Source organism: Giraffa tippelskirchi, chromosome 13 (assembly GCF_054371585.1).
Source record: "Giraffa tippelskirchi isolate mGirTip1 chromosome 13, T2T-mGirTip1v1.2.pri, whole genome shotgun sequence".
NCBI classification, from domain to species: Eukaryota; Metazoa; Chordata; class Mammalia; order Artiodactyla; family Giraffidae; genus Giraffa; species Giraffa tippelskirchi.
Window position 1 is genome coordinate 17,051,504 of NC_137287.1, and position 21,102 is coordinate 17,072,605.

Here is a 21,102-nt window from a genome sequence, read left to right on the forward strand (position 1 = left end):
GCTTCTTACTGCGGGGAGGCACAGGCCCTAGGCATGCAGGTGTCAACAACTGGTGCACTCCGACTCACTAGTTGCAGCTCACAGACTTAGCGGCTCCGCAGCATATGGGATCTTCCCCAACCAGGGATCGAACTGGTGTCCCCTGTATGGCAAGGAAGATTCTTAACCACTGGACCATCAGAGAAGCCCTGAAGCTGGGTTGAGGAGGATTTCTATCACTTGAACAGAGCCTCAGAGACACGGCTTGTGGGCCCTGATGACGTTGATGTCAGCTCTTATCAGACCTGGGGTAGTCGCAGGGGAAACGGAGGCCCAGAGCAGGGACCGAGAGTGTGCCTACAGTCAGCCACGGTGACTCGGGACTGGAGCCCTGGGGGCCTGGCACTGTTACAGCCCTGGCCCTGCTCCTCCAGAGGTGTTCCCAGACTGGGCAACAGCTCTGCGGGCTCCTATTCACCATGACGTGTACCTTTCATCAGTAATTTTCAGTAACCTCCTTCACTTGGATAGTATCATTTTCTTTTCTCATCACATTCTGCATTCTATAAAGTGATTGGGGAGGGGAGGTGGAGAGGTAAAGGGACACTCAGGGCAATTTAATGCCTAGGGTTTGAGGATATAGAAAATTTTGATGCTCTGGTGAAGGGCACACTGCTTATCCAAACTTGACTTGGGAAGAAGCTGTCAACATTATCTCCTTCTGGTCACAAATTGCAGCTCTCTGATGGGTTTTTTTCTTCAAGTTTAATCTTGTGTTGGAAGCTCAGCTGATACCAGGAAGGTTTTAGACGTGTCAATCTCCTTCCTGGCACTTTATCAGAAATTGATTCTCTTTGCTTCTTGAATCTCGAGTCTTGGCCTTGCCGTTTGTTCAGCTTGGGTTACGGGCTCGGCGGCTGCGTACACGTTTCCTACAGCTCCCAGCCTGATGCCAGGGGCCTGGGAGTAGGTTAGTGATTTCAAGGGCAAGGTAATTCTCACAGGAGGGATGATGTGCTGTTCCATCACACTGAAGCGGTGAGGAACAATGACCAATCTGGGTCCTGCTTTTTCTTAGCAAGAGTTCTCATCCACCTCTGACTCGGAAGGGATTAGCTTTTTAAACAGGTCATTTTGCCCTCAGTATAATACTAATTACAATACCAGTCCTAAATTATAATACTCAACACGTATCCAGCTCCTAGTAAGTACCAGGCACCATTCTAAGCACTTTACATGCATTAGCTCACTGGATCCTTACCTCACCCCTAGACTGTAGGTTCTATACTATCCCTACTCTTTTTAAAAAAAAAAAAGAAAAGAAAAATGATTTTATTTACTTATTTTTGGCTGTACTTGGTCTTTGTTGCTGCACGGGATTTTTTCTAGCTGTGGAGAGCGAGAAAGCACAAGTCACTCAGTCGTGTCCAACTCTTTGCTACCCCATGGACTATACAGTCCATGGCACTCTCCAGGCCAGAATACTGGAGTGGGTAGCCTTTCCCTTCTCCAGGGGATCTTCCCAACCCAGGGATCGAACCCAGGTCTCCCGCATTGCAGGCAGATTCTTTACCAGCTGAGTCTCAAGGGAAGACTCTAATCATGGTGCATAGTCTTCTCATTGCGGTGTTTTCTCTTGTGGCTGAGCCAGGGCTCTGGGGGCAAAGGCTTCAGTAGTTGCAACACGTGGGCTCAGCAGTTGTGGTTCCCGGACTCTAGAGCACAGGTTCAGTAGTTGTGGTATGTAGACTCAGTTGCTCCAAGGCACGTGGGATCCCTCCAGGATCAGGGATCGAAACTGTACCTTCTGCATTGGCAGGCAAAGACCACATTCTTAGTCTTTAGAAGAGCAAGTCAAACCACAGACAGGATAGGTATGTTACCTGAGTGACGGCAGGAGGCTAGGAATCCGGGCTGTTTGGGTCCAAGGTTCACAGGCTCAACTACTTGGCTACGCTGTTCTTAAACCCACCATGTGACTGACCTGCCCCTACAGAAATCAGAAGCTGTTCATATCACCGGAGCCCCCACTGTCCAAGTTCTCAAAGCTGCAGAGACCAAGACCACAAGAAGCAGAAAGACTAACTTCACCGCAGGGAATACAACTGGCAGTTGGATGTAAAATGAATTTCACTCTTCTCTGCCCAGAAATGTGAACTAAAAGGCTTCATTCTGGGAAAAGCGTAGATTTGGAATGTCAGCTGTCATACTGGACAGGCTTTTGTAATGCAGCACCATTAGCTTCCATTGTCTTTTTTTCTCTCCCTTCCTTTTTTAAAATTATTTTTTTCTAACATTTTCAACAAAGCAGTGGAGATCTGTAAGTATGCAAGAGGAAGCTCCTGATCCCCACAGAAGACTGAAGCTGCAAGAACACTGAGAACTGAAATGAGCAAAGGGAAGGGTCTGCTGTTTACAGGCTGGTGGGGTCTGAAACTTACAAGAAGAACCACTGGCCTCCTGCAATTGGCCATGACAGGTGCTTGGGGCCAAGGGCCCAGGAGATCTGGCACTCAGAAATTGAGGTGCTGGACATGCTCCCATGTTTTCAGGACAATACCCTGCTCCCATTCCCTGCTAAGAAAAGTGATCAGGGAACCATAGCCAAGGCTACTGAGTGTGGGTGCCTCAGCCAAGGGCCGCCACACTTGAATCTGGCCAGAATTCCACAAGGTGTCCTGAACAAAACACTCTGCCCTGCTCACGCACCATTACAAGACAAATTAGGAACACTGATTTTAAAAAATCACATCCTCTTTGATCCATTAATTCTACTTGTAAGAGTTAACCTTTGGCTATTCCTGCACAACTGCACTGAGATGCCTGCTCTAGAATACTCTTTCCAGTACTCTTATAGTAGCAGAAGACTCCTGATAGCCTGCTGCTGCTGCTGCTGCTAAGTCGCTTCAGTCGTGTCTGGCTCTGTGTGACCCCATAGACGGCAGCCCACCAGGCTCCCCCGTCCCTGGGATTCTCCAGGCAAAAACACTGGAGTGGGCTGCCATTTCCTTCTCCAATGCATAAAAGTGAAAAGTGAAAGTGAAGTCGCTCAGTTGTGTCCGACTCTTAGCAACACCATGGACTGCAGCCTACCAGGCTCCTCCATCCATGGGATTTTCCAGCCAAGAGTATTGGAGTGGGTTGCCATTGCCTTCTCCCCTATAGCCTGCTGCTGCTGCTGCTAAGCTGCTTCAGTCGTGTCTGACTCTGTGCGACCCCATAGACGGCAGCCCACCAGGCCCCCCATCCCTGGGATTCTCCAGGCAAGAACACTGGAGTGGGTTGTCATTTCCTTCTCCAACCCCTATAGCCTAGATGAGTCATTAATTGGGAAGTGTTAGGCAGTCGCTCAGTCATGTCCAACTCTTTGCAACCCCACAGACTGTAGCCCACCAGGCTCCTTTGTCCATAGAATTCTCCAGGCAAGAATACTGGAGTGGGTTGCCATTTCCTTCTCCAGGGCATTAACTGGTAATTAGTTATATATCTAGGCTTTCCTGGTGGTTCAGTGGTAAAGAATCCTTCTGCAATGAAGGAGATGTAAGACACCAGCTCAATCCCTGGGTCAGGAAGATCCCCTGGAGCTTGGGAGCTTGGCGGGCTACAGTCCATGGGGTCGCAAAGAGTCGGACACAGCTGAGCGACTAACACACACACTGGTGGCTCAAGCGGTAAAGAATCCGCCTGCAATGCAGGAATTGCAGGAAATGCAGGTTCGATCCCTGCAGGAAAATCTCCTGGAGGAGGAAATGGCAACCCACTCCAGTATTCTTGTCTGGAGAATCCCATGGACAGGGGAGCTTTGGCAGGCTACAGTCCATGGGGTTGTAAAAGACTCAGACACAGCTTAGAGCCTAAATAACAAGTCATATATTTATGGACAAGTTCACAATTCTCTATATGTCATTTATTAGTAGCAAAACCAGATCTGAACTGACATGAAATTTAAAGTCTTATTCCACTTAGTATTTTCCTGCAGATATATTAATATATTTGACTACAGAGTGCTGACTCAGGGCCATACTTTGATAATATTACTTTCTAAATTCTAAAAAAAATAGAAACACATTTGGCCCCAAAGATGTCAGATAAAGGACTGGGTTTTTGTTCATTCACAGTGAAGTACTAGGCAGCCATAAGAAAGAATGAATGAGATTTGTATACATGTGCTGCTATAGGACATTCTCTAAGACACGTTGTTAACTAAAAAGAAAAATCCAGAACAATGTATTGCACGCTATCATTGTGTTAAAAGAGAGGGGGTGGAGGTAAGGGCAGAGAGGATAGATAGAATACTTCTGGAAGGACACAAATTAATTACAATGGTTGTCTCTTGGGAGAGCAACTGGGGGGCTAATGTCAAGAGCATTGTACCCCTCAATGTATTTAGTGTTTTTTTTTTTAATTTCACTTATTTATTTTATTTCTGCCTGTGCTAGGTCTTCATTGCTATGCTATGGTTTTCTCTAGTTGTGGCGATCGGGGTGCTACACCCTAATTGAGGTGCTTGGGCTTTGGATTGTAGTGGCTAATCCTGCTGTGAAGCTTGGGCACTAGGGCACACAGGCGTCAGTAGTTGGGGCACGTGGGGGCTCAGTTGCCCTGTGGCATGTGGGATCTTCCCAAACCAGGGATTGAACCCTGGTCCGCTGCATTGGCGGGCAGATTCTTAACCACCGGACCACCAGGGGAGTTCCTGCCGCTTAGTATTGATTAGGCAGGTTGATCAGACTCTCTCTGGCCTCTGAGCCAGGAGAAGAAACAGCTGGGAGAGAGGAGTATGAAGACAACACGAGGTCCAGGGACCAGAGGGGAGTGAAGGCGTGTCCTTCACTCTCAGAGAGGCTGTCCAGAGAGCCTGGTCCCTGGAGGCACCCTGAATCCTCACCTCCCTCCTTTGCTGGGTCCCCCTGAGATCCCAGTCTCCTCCTCTGCTTGGTGAACATGAAAGGCGTCTCTTATCTTTGTACCACAAGGCTCTGTTAACAGCAGGAAGTGCTCGTGTGTGCGCATGCGTGCATGTGCACGCTTACATGTGCGTGCAAAGGGAAGGCTTAACATTTGCTAGGCGGTTGAGTTGAATGACTTCTGAGGTCCTTTATAAAGTGAGCTCAGCAGAGGAGCGAGCCGTCAGAGGCATTTTGCAGAATCTCCCATCAGCTGCACGCAGAGGCAGTCCATTATCACAGAAGGCTCTCAGAGTGGTTTACAGTGGGGGCCCCAGAGCTGCCTGCCTGGGGCACACAGCCAGGAACCTGGAAGCCTGGAATCAGCTTACAGTCCGGCTGGAGCAAGGAAGACCCCTTCAGCCCTGAGTGCAATTGTGCTGTCTTTTCCATCCAAGGCCATGACTCTCTCTGTCCAATTCTAGACACGCTAAGGAATGATCACAATTATGCAGCAACTAACATTTATGGAATATTTACTATGCACAGGCTAGGCACCTTATCACTGCCTTGATTCTGTATACCAAGTCTCCAAGGTGGGAATTATCAAATGAGGTGAGAGGGGTCAAGAGACTAGGCTAAAGGTCACATGACAAGCATTTGAGCAGAAGCACAGTGTGGGCTCCATTCACAGAGTGGCCTGGGGCCTCCGTGGCTCTGTGTAAAAGCAGGACGTGTCCTCAACACCATGCTCACGAGCCCCACGGTGTTTTTGTAGCCATTAGTGTGGGCCCTGGTCAGCAGGGGGTTTATGAATAAATATTCCTTCCTCCTCTATTCTTTCCTGTTTGTTTGTTTTTTAATTTTTAACACTGTATGAAAAATTTACTTTCTAATGATTTTTCAGTAAACCACAATGGCCACGATTTCAGAAATCATTAACAATTCATGACCAAAGGCCAGAAACACTACATAAACTCCACAGGCAGGAGCCGTGAATCCTTGCTAGAGAAGAGGTGGAGGATATTTTTACCAGCTACTTCAAAAGTAGCTACTGACTTCAGGCCAGCCATCCAAGCTATATTCTTTCAGAAATGACTGTCACTCTTCCTAAGCCTCTGTTAAAGCCGCCTCTTCCAGGAAGTCTGCCCTCTCTCCTCCAACACCCGCTGGGGCTTTGATCTGGATCTCCTCTATGCTAGCTGTCATTTTCTGCTATGATGTGTGCTTGTCTGTCTGGTGGGGTAGCACAGGCATGCAGCGCATGGGGAAGCACCCAGGCTGAGAACTCAATACATATGAAACGCTGGTTCTCAATATCTGTGGACACAGTGGGAAAGGGGAGGGTGGGGTGAATTGGGAGATTAGGATTGACATATACACACTGCATGTGTGCTCAGCCGCTTCACTCATGTCCAACGCTTGGCAACCCATTGGACTGTAGCCCACCAGGCTCCTCTGTCCATGGGATTCTCCAGGCAAGAATACCGGAGTGGGTTGCCATGCCCTCTTCCAAGGGATCTTCCCGACCCAGGGATCAAACACATGTCTCCTGCATCGAAGGTGGATTCTTTACTGCTGAACCACTGGGGAAGCCCCCATATATACAGTATCGTGTGTAAAATAGATCCCTAGAGGGAAGCTGCTGAATAAGACAGGGAGCTCAGCCTGGCACTCTGTAACAACCTAGAGGGCTGGGGTTGGGCAAGGTGGGGGAGAGGCTCAAGAGGGAAGGGACATAAGTATACTTATGGCTGATTCATGTTGTTTTATGGCAAAAACCAACACAACATTGTAAAGCAATTATTCTCCAATTAAAAATAAATAATAACGCACACACACACATACACACACACACACACACACACACAAAATGCTGGTTCTCACCCATGGCTGCATGTCAGAATCACTTGGTGGGAATTACAAAATTCTGATGGCTCATTCACACCCCCAGAGATTCTGATTTAACTGATCTGGAAAGAGACCTGGACAGTTGTTATTGTTGTTCAGTTGCTAAGTCATGTCCGACTCTTTGCATCCCCATGGACTGTAGCACATCAGGCTTCCCTGTCCTTCACTGTCTCCTGGAGTTTACCCAAATTCATGTTCACTGAGTTGGTGATGTTATCTAACCGTCTCATCCTCTGCTTCCCTCTTCTCCTTCTGCCTTCAATCCTTCCCAGCATCAGGTTATTTAAAAGCTCCCAAGTGATACAAACATGCTGTGACATTTGTGAACCACTGACATCAAGCATCCAGCCCAAGGCCTGGCATCACTCAGGTTCTGATACCTGCTTGCAGTCATGCAGGGGGGGGGGGGCGGCAGGGAGGGTCCCATTAAAAAAGGACACATCTTCATCAAAAGCCATTACCCAGGGACTTCCCTGGTGGTCCAGTGGCTAAGACTCCAAGTTCCCAACGCAGGAGGTCTGGGTTTGATCCCTGGTTAGGGAACTAGAACCCACATGCTGTAACTAAGACCAGGCATACCAAATATATATATATATGTGTGTGTATGTATATATATATATATATACATACACACACATTCATATACATTTAAATTTTATTTATTTTTATTTTTTGGCTGTGCTGGGTCTTCCTTGCTGTGCAGGCTTTTCTCTTGTTGCAGCGAGCAAGGGCTTCTCTGTAGATGCGGTTTGAGGGCTTCTCATTGCAGTGGCTTCTATTGTTGCAAAGCACAGTCTCTAGGCCACAAGGACTTCAGTAGTTGCAGTTCCTAGGCACTAGAGCACAGTCGCAATAGTTATAGTACATGAGCTTAGTTGTTTCAGGGTATGTGGGATCTTCCTGGATTGGAAATTGAACCCATATCTCCTGCACTGGCAGGCAAATTATTTACCACCAAGCCACCAGGAAAGCCCTAAATTTTTTTTTTTAAATGCCCATTGTTGCTTTATAGGAATAAGGAAGAACTCAATGTTGCCACTCTCCATTTTGCAGAGAAGCCAGAAGTCTGCATTTTTTTTGTGAAATCTCTCAATTTTTTTATGTAATCACCTGATTTTGGGCTTCCCAGGTGGCATCTGCCTGCCAAAGCAGGAGACACAGGTTCGATCACTGGATTGGGAAAATCCCTTGGAGAAGGACATGGCTAACCACTCTAGTATTCTGGTCTGGGAAATCCCACGGACAGAGGAGCCTGGCAGGCTACAGTCCATAGGGCTGCAAAAGAGTCAGACATGACTTAGAGACTAAAGAACAACAACGCTTAATTTTAAAAGATTGTCATAGGGTATGGGCCAAATAACTTTTCACTTTCCTGCATCAGAGAAGGAAATGGCAACCCACTCCAGTGTTCTTGCCTGGAGAATCCCAGGGACGGAGGAGCCCGGTGGGCTGCCGTCCATGGGGTCGCACAGAGTCGGACACGACTGAAGCGACTTAGCAGCAGGAGCATGGGCCAAATAAAACACAACTTTGGAGCTGAAAGTGGCCTGGCAAGCTCACTGAGAACAGCTTCCCGTCCTCCCTTTGCGGTGCTGGCCCACCACCGTGCAGGATGGTAACCAATCCCCACTCAGGATACAAACTGCCCACCCACCTGCCAAGGTGGATGCTGTCCTGTATACCCTACCCCCGAAGGAACATGACACAGGACCCTGTCTGCTTGTTCTCACCAGCTTGTCTTTCCCTTGCCTTTCATGGGGACGAAGCTTCCTCTATACCTGGCATCCTGTGTGAGGCACAGAGAGTCAGGAAGTGTGGACTTCACAGACAACGTGGGCAGGAATGCGGAAAGAGGAGGTGGGTGGAAAGGCATGTTATAATGTACAGGATGAGCGTCCTGGCAGCTTGCTATTAGTTTCTTTCTCTTGTTTTTCTAACCAAACAAAAGTCGTGTTAAGAAAGTCAGCGCTCTCTTTTTCAGAGGGCCGGAAACCGTTTTAAACATCTTTCAGGATTGAACTTGGATGTTGTGATAAACAACCCTGTTCTCTGTTTTCCCTCACTTCAAGCATTTTTCAGAGGAGCGATGTGAAACGCTCTCCGCGGCTGGCATGATGGGAGTAGCCAGGAAAGCGGCAATTAGGGGAGTCCTGTTGCCAAGGAGAGAGAGGAGGGGAGGGGGAAAGTGTCTCTGCTAGTTACCGGCTGCCTTGCTCCATCATTTTCCAGTGAATTTTGTAATGCGGATAAATAAGATGCTGTCATTATGCAACCAAAGGCCTCAGGTTTAAACAATTCATTCCTGGCCTTAGAGAACTGGTACTTGCTCTTGGTCATTTAATCAGAGGAGACCAGCTGCCTGTAGGCCAGTGCTCAGCCCCATTCTGGCTTCTCCACCTTGAGGTTTCTGGAAGGATCTTCATGGAGACAGGCACATCTGCTTTTTTCTTTTTTGATTTTTAGGTTTTGCTTTATTCCTCATGATAAAAATCAGTACATAAAACACAAGGGGAAAAAAAACAAACAAAAACCACTTCCATAATCTTATTGCCCAGATGAAACAACTGCAAATATTTTCTTTCAATGAATCAATCATGAATTTTAAGAGCAGCACGAAAAAAACCACCTAAAGCAGCAGTCGTCCCCAACCCTTTTGGCACCAGGGGCTGATTTTGTGGACTGTAAAGAATCTGCCTGCAATACAGGAGACTCCGGGTTGGAACCCTGGGTTGGGAAGATCCCCTGGTGGAGGAAACGGCAACCCACTGCCTGGGAAATCCCATGGATAGAGGAGCCAGACGGGCTAATGTCCATAGGGTTGCAAAGAGTCAGACATGACAGAGGGATTAACACTTTTGCTTTCAATTTTTCCGCAGATCAGGGTTGCATGGGGGAGCGGGGATGGGGGGAGGGATGGCTTCGGGATGATTTTCACAAGGTCCCTAGATCCCTCGCTTGGGTATTTCACAGTAGGGTTCAAACTCCCATGAGAATCTAATGCCGCTGCTGATTGACAGCGGGTGGAGCTCAGGTGGTAATGAGAGTGATGGGGAGCAGCTGTAAATAAAGACGAAGCTTCACTTGTTTCCCTGCTGCCCTCTTGCTGTGCAGCCTGGTTCCTAACGGGCCACGGACTGGTACTAGTCTATGGCCTGGGGGTTGGAGACCCCTGACCTAAAGTACTTCTACTCTGTATATTCAAAAGGACTCTCACATTTGATACGTCTTCAGAAAAATGCCCCCACCAGAAAGGAGTGGGAAGACCCACCCTCGTGCGGCTGCTGGGGTGCCCACTGGGGGCTCACATGGCAGTCTTCTTAGCATCCAAGTTCCTCAGTTATCTCCCAGCCCTCATCCCAGGCAGGTCAATTATATAGGAAGGAAAGCCAGGCTGGCTGTTCTGACTACAGCTGAGAGAGGAGGTGATAGGAGGGAGGATGAGAGTCATAGTCACGAACACAGGGCCCTGTGCAGGGCCATCCCAACCGGCCTCCTCAGAGCTGGCTGGGGTGAAGCCATCACAGAAACAGCAGCACCACTAGATACAGAGAGAAGAATCAGGTCCTGTGGCCGTTTAAGCCCTTGGATGCATCTGAGCCTGAGAAGTTTCCTTCTGTCTTTGGAATCAGGTCTGACTCACAATCATCAGTCAAGAGGGTGAGTACTGAAGTGTTGATGAATTTCAGGATTGGTCGATATAGGTGACGAGCACCCAAGACTTCAGACCCCAGCTCCCATCAGCCACTAAATAAGACTCAAATGTAAACTCCCACAGGCTTGGGACTTGATCGAAGGGCCCTTCAGTCATTCATGGGTCCTACCTGCCACTTCCCCCCTCAGGCTCAATGACCTTGCAACTTTCCTTATTCGTATCTTTCTGCCTTTGACCATGCTGTTTATCTGGCCTGGAAAACTACTCACTCTCAAGAGTTAACCTTTACATCAGCTTTTCTGCCAAACCTTTCTTGCTACCACTGGCAGAGGTAGGTGATCCCTTTTCTGTATTGAAATGCCACCCTTTGCCCTTCTCTCCCGGGACAGGTACTTTCACACTGTACAGTGATGATCTCATGGCACATCCCTTCCAACGGTGCTGTGAGCACCCTAAATCAAGGACTGTCTTTCATCCTTCCCTTAGTCTTACCCCTGGTGCCTAGCACAGTGCCAGTGGGCTTGGCGTAGTGAATTTCAAAAATTTCAAGAATGGTTAGTTTCAAGTATGTGGTATATTTCAATATTTTGTAGCTCTTCCCATGAAGAACTGGGGCCTATTTCCCCATCCCCCTTGAATCTGTGTTGACCTTGTGATCTGCTTTAAAGAACAGAAAGTAGCAGAAGTGATACCGTTCAAGTGCTGAGCCTAGGGCTCAGGAGTTTCTGAGTCTTCCACTCTGATACTCTTGAACCTCTGAACCCCTATGTGAACAAACCTGTCTAGTTTGCTGGAGGAGGGGAAGACATTGGAGGAGAATTAAAATACCATAGCTGATGCTCAGGCAGCCCCAGGGTGACACAGCTGTTAATGGCCAATGCATAAACAAAGCCCAGCTGTGGTCACCAAGGCCTGGCCCATCAGCAGAACCTTCAGGGGAAGCTGAGCCCAAATGGCTGACCCTCAGAATGGTGAACTAAATCCATAGTTGTTTCAAGTCACTAAAATCTGGGTGACTTGTTACACAGCCATAACTGACTGATACATTCAGTAAGAGATTATTATTAGTGACACTGGATTGATAACTCCAGTTGCCAACTATCATTGGGTCAGGGACTCAAGCTCGAGATTCAGAAAAGGAGATCCAGGGATCCTTAAATCACCAGCCTATTCCCTCAGATCCTTTTAAATTCAGTTGCCTCCCACCAGCCCTCATCAGTGGCTCATTTACCTCCTTTTTCTCCCGAGAGCAGGACCGGCTTCTCTCAGCCTTCCGCAGAGTCTGACCTGTAGCAGTTCAAAAGCAGAACAAGAGATTGAGGCTGTTTTAAAACAGCTAGTTTATCACCAAAAAAGCTTTTTATTTGCAAAACTGAATAGACGGGACCAATCATAATCAAATGATTTTAAGAAAATGTAGCCTATTATGATAATGGGAAAATGGCATACTCTTGAAATAGACCAACGGCAATGAAATGGTAATTCACACACTCACATTATTTGACTATAATGAACAAAGCCTCCGCTCTTTAATCTAGAACATTATCTGCACTTTGCAAGGGCCGACAGACTGTAGTTTTTCCCAGTCGAATTACATTTTTATTAAATTGTTTGGAATTATATAAAATGCCTTCCACAGTGCGCATACACATAACCTTTGATGAGTGTGTGCCAATAAGCAGCGCCAAACCTCTGATCTCGCCACATAGGTGCTGGTGCAAATGTGAATTAGCAGTAATCACCCCCATTTCACATAATGGGGCAATTTCAGAGAGAATTGTTGCTTTTCCCAGAAAACTAGAAGACTAACATTGAAGGTATGCATACATTTCACAGATCAACATCAGGATGTTTAAATATGCTACTCCAAATGCAGTTTTTACAACTCTGATGGAAGTGGCCACTACGAAAGGAGTCCCTGATGGAAAATTAATGAATCGCTTTGGTTTTAGAACATAAGATGGGAGTCTCACTGCACGTTGTCAGTGTGTCTTGCAAATTGTCCAGCTTCACTCTTGGGTGGCTATCTGTGAGAACGTCACAACCACAAGTTCCATTAACATGGAGCACTCTGAAGGTGGGAACAAAAAGGCCGAGTGATGACTTATTGAGAGGCAAGAGATGTGGACAGAGTCAGGGAGGAAAGACTTTCTTTTTTTAATTAATTTGGCTGCACCGGGTCTCAGTTGTGGCACATGGGATCTCGTTCCCTGGCAGGGGATTGAACCCGGGCTCCTTGAATTGGAAGGACGAAGTCTTAGCCACGGACTGCCAGGTAAGTCCCAGATGTTTGTCTTTGCATGTGGTCACTTCCGATGGGTCCACATGTGAGAAAGACGCAGAGAGCCACTCATAGCTGGTAAAAAAGTTCAGGTCAAGGGAGGAGGCTCTTCCCAAAAAAGGATAAGGGAAAAAGCAACGGTGCAAAGATGCACCTCTGGCACTGGCCAAACTTTGGGGCCAATATATAAGAGGATGTAGAAAAGAGGCAGCTATTTGTAGGAGACCCTGGGTAATACAGTATCATGGTATAGCAGACACCTTTGGAGGTATCTGCTCAGCTCATGATGACACCCTAGATTGCTCCCTTCTCTCTTTTCTTCCTCTCTACCCCCAGGGTGGTCCTGTGGCAACGATGATTGCATATGACCCCATACCCTGAATTTGGTATGCTCCCCTGGGAAATAGATGGGGAAACAGTGGAAACAGTGTCAGACTTGATTTTGGGGGGCTCCAAAATCACTGCTGATGGTGACTGCAGCCATGAAATTAAAAGACACTTACTCCTTGGAAGGAGGGTTATGGCCAACCTAGATAGCATATTTAAAAGCAGAGACATTACTTTGCCAACAAAAGTCTGTCTAGTCAAGGCTATGGTTTTTCCAGTGGTCATGTATGGATGTGAGAGTTGGACAGTGAAGAAAGCTGAGCACTGAAGAATTGATGCTTTTGAACTGTGGTGTTGGAGAAGACTCTTGAGGGTCCCTTGGACAGCAAGGAGATTCAACCAGTCCATCCTAAAGGAGATCAGTCCTGGGTGTTCATTGGAAGGACTGATGTTGAAGCTGAAACTTCAATATTTTGGCCACCTCATGCGAAGAGTTGACTCATTGGAAAAGACCCTAATGCTGGGTAGGATTGGGGGCAAGAGGAGAAGGGGACGACAGAGGATGAGATGGTTGGATGGCATCACTGACTCGATGGACATGGGTTTGGATAGACTCCGGGAGTTGGTGATGGACAGGGAGGCCTGGCGTGCTGCGATTCATGGGGTCTCAAAGAGTTGGACACGACTGAGCAACTGAACTGAACTGAACTGAACTGGGTATGGGCCCTTGACACAATCACAGCCGATGAGAATCCCAGCCCCTAACATTTGAAATTGATTCTGAGACAGAGGAAGAGAGGGCCGGAGCAAGGCTACCTCCACGTGTGAATAGCCACCAGCCACTGGCTTTAGGGACAGATTAACAGAGAATGACAAGACAGAGTGAATGGATCTGAAACCAACAGCATGCATGCCTTTGTGTTTCACAGATACCTACTTTGATTAGGTTCTTCATGTGTGTGTTTGCTTTTTTTTTGGCCTTAAGACAAAGAACCTAGGGTTTTAAAGATGAAAAAGAGCCCAGAAAAGGACTTCCCTGGTGGTCCAGTGATTGAGAATCCAACTGCTAATGCAGGGGACATGGGTTCGATCCCCAGTCTGGTAAAATTTACATGCCTTGGGGCAACTAAGCCCTTGAGCCAAAACTCTGAAGCCTGCGAGCTCTAGAGCCCATGTTCCGCAACAAAAGAAGCCACTGCAAGGAGAAACCCATGCACTGCAACTAAAGAAAGCCCAGCCCAGCCAAAAATAAAGTTAATTACTTTTTTTTAAAAAAGCCCAGAAAAAGATACCACTGTGATGCAGGATGCCCATAGCGGGGGAGGTTTTACATGTGTGGACAGGGGGTAGACGAAAACACTGTGTACTTTGCACTCAATTTCCCTATGAACCTAAATCTGCTCCATAAAATAAAGTTTATTGATTTAAAAAAAATAGCCCGGGATCTAGGGATCAGGTGATCCAGGTTGTCATGTCGATTTTAACCTGACTTCTGATCCCTAATGCTCTGGGGCAGGAGCTAGGGTGGACAGCTCCCCTAGACCCTTGTGCACACCTGCTCTGGCTGTTGGTTAAGGGCCTCTGGGTCAGCCCTAAAGTGGACCAGAGAGGAGGACATACCAGGTAGTAGGCCATGCAATGAGGAGCCGGGAGCTGGAAGGGGACAGAGCAGACTGGAGACTGGGGCTGCTGGGCTGACAGATCAGAGAGTTCTAGCAGTTGGTAAGATGCCTGCAGAGCCAAGCAAAGCCTAGGGCAAGGGCAGGGAGCAGGAGGGAAACAAAGCTGGTTCAGGTGAACACAGCAGACCCCAGAGTCTGGCGGAGGCCCTTGACGTGCTGGTCACACACATGCATGAGGATCCAGTCCAGTGGATTGCTGACATGTTATGAGATCTTAGATAACTCACAGGATCCAACAGGTTCTCTCTGGGCCATATTTTCTTTCAATTTTTTTTTTTTTTTAAAATGAGAAGTAGGCTGAATCACCTAATGAGTTTGCTTTCCACCTCTAAAATTCTGTGATACCAATAAAGAACAATAAAGAAAATTAGGGTGGGCCATAAAAAGAAAATATTAATGCAAAGAACAGAGAGCTTAACCACTGAAATTTGCAAGCGAATTTCTCTATTGGAGTTAATTAGAAGCTTCTTTATTCATTAAATTGGAAAATAATTTGCTTATTTTCCAGTGAATATAATTCACTCTAATTATGCACGTTTGTTATCAAATGCCTCTGTCCTCACATCACTGAGCCCCTCTCCTCTCCAGGTAGCTCAGTGTGGAGACGGCTCCTTCTCCCCATGGACAGAAGGAACCAGATTATATGGCGCCTGTCTACTGCACTTAGCTTCTCTGAGTAGCTTCCTACCAAGATCTCATTTTATCCTCATGACGACTCAGGGAGGGGGGAAGAAGGTGACATTAACATCAATATATGCTGCTTGCGAAATGAAGGGGCTGTTCCTCTGCATTTTGCAAGGTGATCTGCCAGCTGCAGCCAGAAAACAATAAATAAGGCCAAATGTAAATACTAAATGTGCACCTCACTTTAGAAAACAGATGTGGGCCTGGGGAAAAGAAAAAAAAAATGACTGGATTGAATTGTTGTAAATATTACACCATTCTCCCATGTACAGTTTCAGAGAGATTGTATCTGCACTTAGGATTAATTTTCAATGGTTGGAAGATTCTGACACTTCAGTTTTACTTTGCTCTAGATGCAGATAATAATATTTATCGCTGCCATTTAGAGGGAAGTCGCATTTTCCTTGGATGTTAGATTCTGAAGTCGGCAGGCATGGGAAAATCAGTGTCAAAATTTCCCTTGAAAAAGAGCCTTAAATGTCTCGTAAAGAACAGTCTCCAGGACACAAGATTTTATACCCACTGATGTAGACCTATGCACATGTGTAATATTTGGTGCATTTGGAAATGCATGGTATGTGATAAAAGACATATGCAAAATATAACTTTATGATATTTCTAATTAAACTATTTTTAATTTTTTATGATCTATGCTTTTTTTTTTTTTACCTATTCATTTTTATTTATTTATTTGGCTGTGGCACATCTTAGTTGTGACACGTGGGATTTCTGATCTTAAGTTATGGCACGTGGGATCTCTAGTTGCAGCAGGCAGAATCTATTTCCCCAACCAGGGATGGAATGCAGCTCCCCCTGCTTTGGGAGGTGTGGAGTCTTAGCCACTGGACCAACAGGGAAGTCCATAAGTTATAACTATTGTAATTATTTCCCTCTATTTTTTGTCTTAGGGTAGGAGGAACAAACCCTAAGGTTTGTCAGAGGTCGGGGCACAAACCGGGCACCAATATGATGAAGGTTAAATGTTCTGGACAGGACACCTACTAAGGGCCAGGTTCTATGCACCAGCTTCATCTCCTGTATTCTCCCATCCACTCCTCCAGGTCAGGAGTCAATAGACTTTCTCTATAAAGGGCCAGAGAATAAATTTTTAAAAAAATTTTATAGGTCATAAAGTCATGCAGTTTTAAGGTCTCTGGTGCAACTACTCAAGTCTGCCACTGGAGGGTGAAAATAGCCATTGATGATATGGAAACAAACCAGCATAGGAAGGCTCTCCAGGTAGCTCAGTGGTAAAACATCTGCCTGCCAAGCAGGAGACCTGGGTTCAATCCCTGAAAAAGTTTATTTCTTCTGCTGTCCAAATATGAGGGCTCATCCTGTTCTCATTTTATGTATCTATGTCATTTCATTTAAATGGCAAATATCCCACTGAGATGCCACTTCATCTCAATCATTGGGCTGGCAAAAATCCCGAGATGTGACAATACACTGCTGACAAGAGCTGGGAAGTAGGCCTTTTAGAGTACTGTTGGGAGAAGTATAAAATGATATAGGCTCTGTGGCGGGGATTTTGGCAACATCTTCAGAAAGGCTTTTGGCAGTATCCCTTTAAGCTAGCAATATCATTTCTAGGAATCAACTGGGAAGAATTACCTCCACAAACAGGAAACAAATGCATGCACAAGGTATTCACTGCATCGTAATTTGCAATGGAAAATATGAGAAGTGACCTATAAGTCTATCACAGCGAGGGACTGGCTGAATAAATACCGTGGATCCACAAAAGGGAATGGAATACTGGGTGAGAGAATGGCAAGCGGATAAGATGGCCATATGTTTAGTGAAAAACTCAAGGGGCAGAAACTTGACATTATACGATTCTTTTCTCTGTGAAAGAGGGAAAATAAGACTGTACTGGTTCTATTTATACCAAGAACCACCTGGAAAGCATATGCACGAGAGCGACTGCTCGATGTAAACTTTTTATATTGTTTTTATTTTTGAAGGATTTAGATGGATATATTTCCTATTCAGGAAACTAAAATACTTTGCTGTACAGCAGAAACTAACACAACCATGTAAAGCAACTAAACTCCAAAAAAAAAAAAAAATTAAAAAGCAAGAAACAAAGGAAACCATACTATGATTGGAATTGGCATAAGTAATTTAACAAGTATGTCAGAAAACATAATATATGTGAAAGTCACTCAGTTGTGTTCGACTCTGTGACCCCATGGACTATAGCCTGCCAGGCTCCTCTGACTGTGGAATTCTCCCGGCCGGAATACTGCAGTGGGTAGCAATTCCCTTCTTCAGGGGATATTCCCAACCCAGGGATCGAACCCAGGTCTCCCTCATTACAGGTGTATTCTTTACCATCTGAACCACCAGGGAAGCCCAGAAAATATGATACATGGAATGCAACAACAAAAAATGTATTTTGGACTCTAAAAAAAAAAAGAAACTAAAATAGACGTAAAATATTAAATGTCCAAAAGGTCTGGTTCAGATTTTTAAAAAATATAGTGAAAAGTGCTGTTGCACCCATCCAAGGTGCAAGGGAGGGAAAAAAAGCCTCCATGGACCTTGAGATCCTGTAACTTGCTTGAAAGAAAACAGAATCGGAGGACAAACTGCTCTTTTTTTTGGCTGCACCATGGGATCTTAGTTCCCCAACCAGAGATCAAGCCCGCCCCCACCTTCTACTCCCCTCTGCAGTGGAAGCTCAAAGTCTTAAACCACTGGACCAGGGAAGTCACTAAACTGCCTCTTTCAAGACATCAGTCTGTAATGTGTAAGAGATAAGAATAAAATAAGGACGAAACACGGTTTCTGGACATTGAAACAATTTCTAAACTAAGCCAGTAGGCTGGTGGTGATCTGCTTGTTTATTTGAGGATAAAGTTTTGTTGTTGTTGTTGTTTTAAATAAAATGGCTAGACAAGGTGAGAAAGGAAAAAGAAAAAAGGAAAGGAAGATTACAACCTGTCCAGGTGGGTTGTCTGGGACTCATGATTTCCATGTATTTACTGGGTACCTGCCACTGCCGGGTTCCTCCCCAGGTGACAGTTCTTGGAATTCCCTATCATCTACAACAGGCTTCCCTGGTGGCTCAATCTGGTAAGAATTCGCCTGCAATGCAGAAGGCCTGGGTTTGACCCCTGGGTCAAGAAGATCCCCTGGAGAAGGGAATGGCAACCCCCTCCAGGATTCTTGCCTGGGAAATCCCACGGACAGAGGAGCCTGGTGGGCTACAGTCCATGGGGTTGCCAAAGAATCAAATGTGACTTTAGCAACTAATCCACCATCACTGTCATATGCAACAGCAAAGCCACGAAGCTCAGAGAAGCAAGGTAACTTGCCCAAGGTCACAGAGCAACAAAGAGAAGGAACTTCAGTTAGCAACTCGTCAGCCTAGCTGCTAATCCAGTGCTCACTACACCTGGCAGTCTGCCTGCTTGTCCTTCTTCAACTCCAGGAATGGGAGTGCCCCAGCCCCACTGGCCTTCAGCCCCATCCCAGCTTCCTGAACCTTGATCCTGGCTTCTACCTACAGCCTCTGCAGAGACACGTGTGACAGAGGAAAATGGCAGGGTGGGGACAGGGCTGAGCCTCTGCCCAGCCTAATGAGGAATCACGATTTGTCTCCAGCTGCTGGTTTCAGGCAGGAATGTGGGCTCAGTTTTGTCAGGTGCGATTCTTCCAGAGGAGCACAGTTTTGTGAGAAAGCTTCTAATTTTTAAATGTTGACAAGCAATTAAAAAAATGTCAGTGCTTTCGACAGGCCCAGCAAAAGAGGCCTCTTGGGACTTCCCGGGTGGTCCAGTGGTTAAAACTTCGCCTGCCAGTGCAAGGGGTGTGGGTTTGATCCCTGTTGGTTGGGGAACTAAGATCCCACATGTCTCATGGCCAAAGAACACAAAACCTAATAAAGAAACAATATTGTAACAAATTCAATAAAGACTTAAAAAAAAAAAAAAAGAAGAAGCCTCTAGTTTCCAACTTAATAGACAGCTAGGCCAGAAGATGGGAAAATCACTCCTCCCATTATTTCCTCATCTCTGTGTCATGGACCCTTTCTTGTGCATGTGGGTGGGGAGAGACCTCTTTAAGGAAATCTCATCATAATAACTAAAATCTATTAGACAAAGAGCATGACTGTTTGGGAGCTAAGGAAACAAACATTGGCTCCGAGACACACGTTCCTCTTCAAATTCTCCTTGTGCGCCTCCAGGCTGGTTCTGGTCCTTTGAGTTCCATCCTGTTTTCTGAAAACCCAAAACAATATCCCTGTCACTCTTCCTTTGCATTTTCTGTAGAACTGAAATTCCCAGGGCCCAGTTTACTGCCAAATTACCTGAGATAAACAAGTCATGCTAAGATCCTCTTTTCCTTTCCAAACCTAAACAGCAGCTGGCAGCTAGAAATGGTTATTTATAACCTGCACACCGTTCCACTCATTTGCTTGGTTTAGAAATGCTTAGCCGTGTATTCTTCGGCTGGGCTTCGTAATCAGATGAGAGCCTGGGGAGGATGCTGTGCAGTGGCTAAGAGGCTGGGCTCTGGGTCAGCCACTTATTACCTGTTTGGGAGTCCTAATTCCGACTCCATTTCCATCCATTTTAAGGTTAAGGTAGTACATGTGAGGGACTTCCCCGAGGCTCCAGTGGCTAAGCGTCCGCCTTGCAATGCAGGGGCTCAGGTTTGATCCCTGGTTGGGGAGCTAAGGATCCCATGTGCTGCAGAGTAACTAACCCAAGAGCCGCAACTTAGCCCATGTGCCACAACTGGGACCCGAGGCAGCCAAATAAAAAATAAATAAATAAACACAGAAAAGAAGTGTCCTGCACATGGTAGGTACTTAGCAGTTTCCTCTCCCAGAAACAGCCATTTGTGGGTCTCAGGGAGTTCTGGTGATCTCTGGTACCCAAACATAGTCTCAATTTGCCCCTTCCTCTCCATCATCCCTTTGTGAGCTCCATTATCTCATCAATAGCCACCTGGTAGATCTCCAGTCTCTGCTATTCCTGGCTTCCCCCCCACCCTGCCCCTGACAGCCATCTAAAAATAAGACCTCATCAAGCAGGCGCTTGGGAGAAGGCAAGGGCACCCCACTCCAGCACTCTTGCCTGGGAAACCCCATGGACAGAGGAGCCTGGTAGGCTGCAGCCCATGGGGTTGAGAAGAGTTGGACACGACTGAGCGACTTCACTTTCACTTTTCACTTTCATGCCCTGGAGGAGGAAATGGCAACCCACTCCAGTATTCTTGCCTGGAGAATCCCAGGGATGGTGGGCTGCCGTCTATGGGGTCGCACAGAGTCGGACACGACTGACGTGACTTAGCAGCAGCAGTAGCAGCAAGCAGGCGCTTGACCATCCTCTGGTGTGTTTCACTTTGTACATTTCCCTCTTCTCTCCCTTATGTTCACACCTCTGCAGCCCCCAGCCTTCTCCTCCCTGGATTCAGGATCCCTTCCTGCCTCGGGGCCTTTGTCCTAACCCCCTAGGTCTTCTTGTCAATCAGATCTCAGCCTAAAGGGACACCCTTGCTCAGAGGACTAGTGCCCGGTTCTCCTGACTTCAATCTTCTGCATAGCACTTATCTGATCTCCTTTTTGATGGTTGGTCTGCCTGCCTTACTAGATATCAGCTCTGTGAGATCAGAGGCTGCTGTCTGGCTTTTTTTTTTTTTTAATTACTGTATTACCCACACCTGGAACAGTGCCTAGAATGGAGT

The 21,102-nt window shown here is 46.5% G+C and overlaps 1 protein-coding gene across 8 annotated transcripts in view; it reads right to left on the minus strand.

The window, feature by feature from the left end:
- Positions 1 to 21,102, minus strand: part of KATNIP (katanin interacting protein) — a 231,238-nt gene that overhangs the window by 199,244 nt on the left and 10,892 nt on the right. For 6 of the 8 annotated variants that reach the window (XM_081553378.1, XM_081553377.1, XM_081553381.1 and 3 more), the window contains exon 2: positions 11,660 to 11,715. In XM_081553378.1, coding sequence (XP_081409504.1) covers positions 11,660 to 11,715 — 56 coding nt within the window. Of the gene's footprint in view, positions 1 to 11,659; positions 11,716 to 19,546; positions 19,632 to 21,102 lie in introns of all 8 variants that reach the window. The other 2 variants (XM_081553379.1, XM_081553382.1) reach the window with 1 other exon arrangement.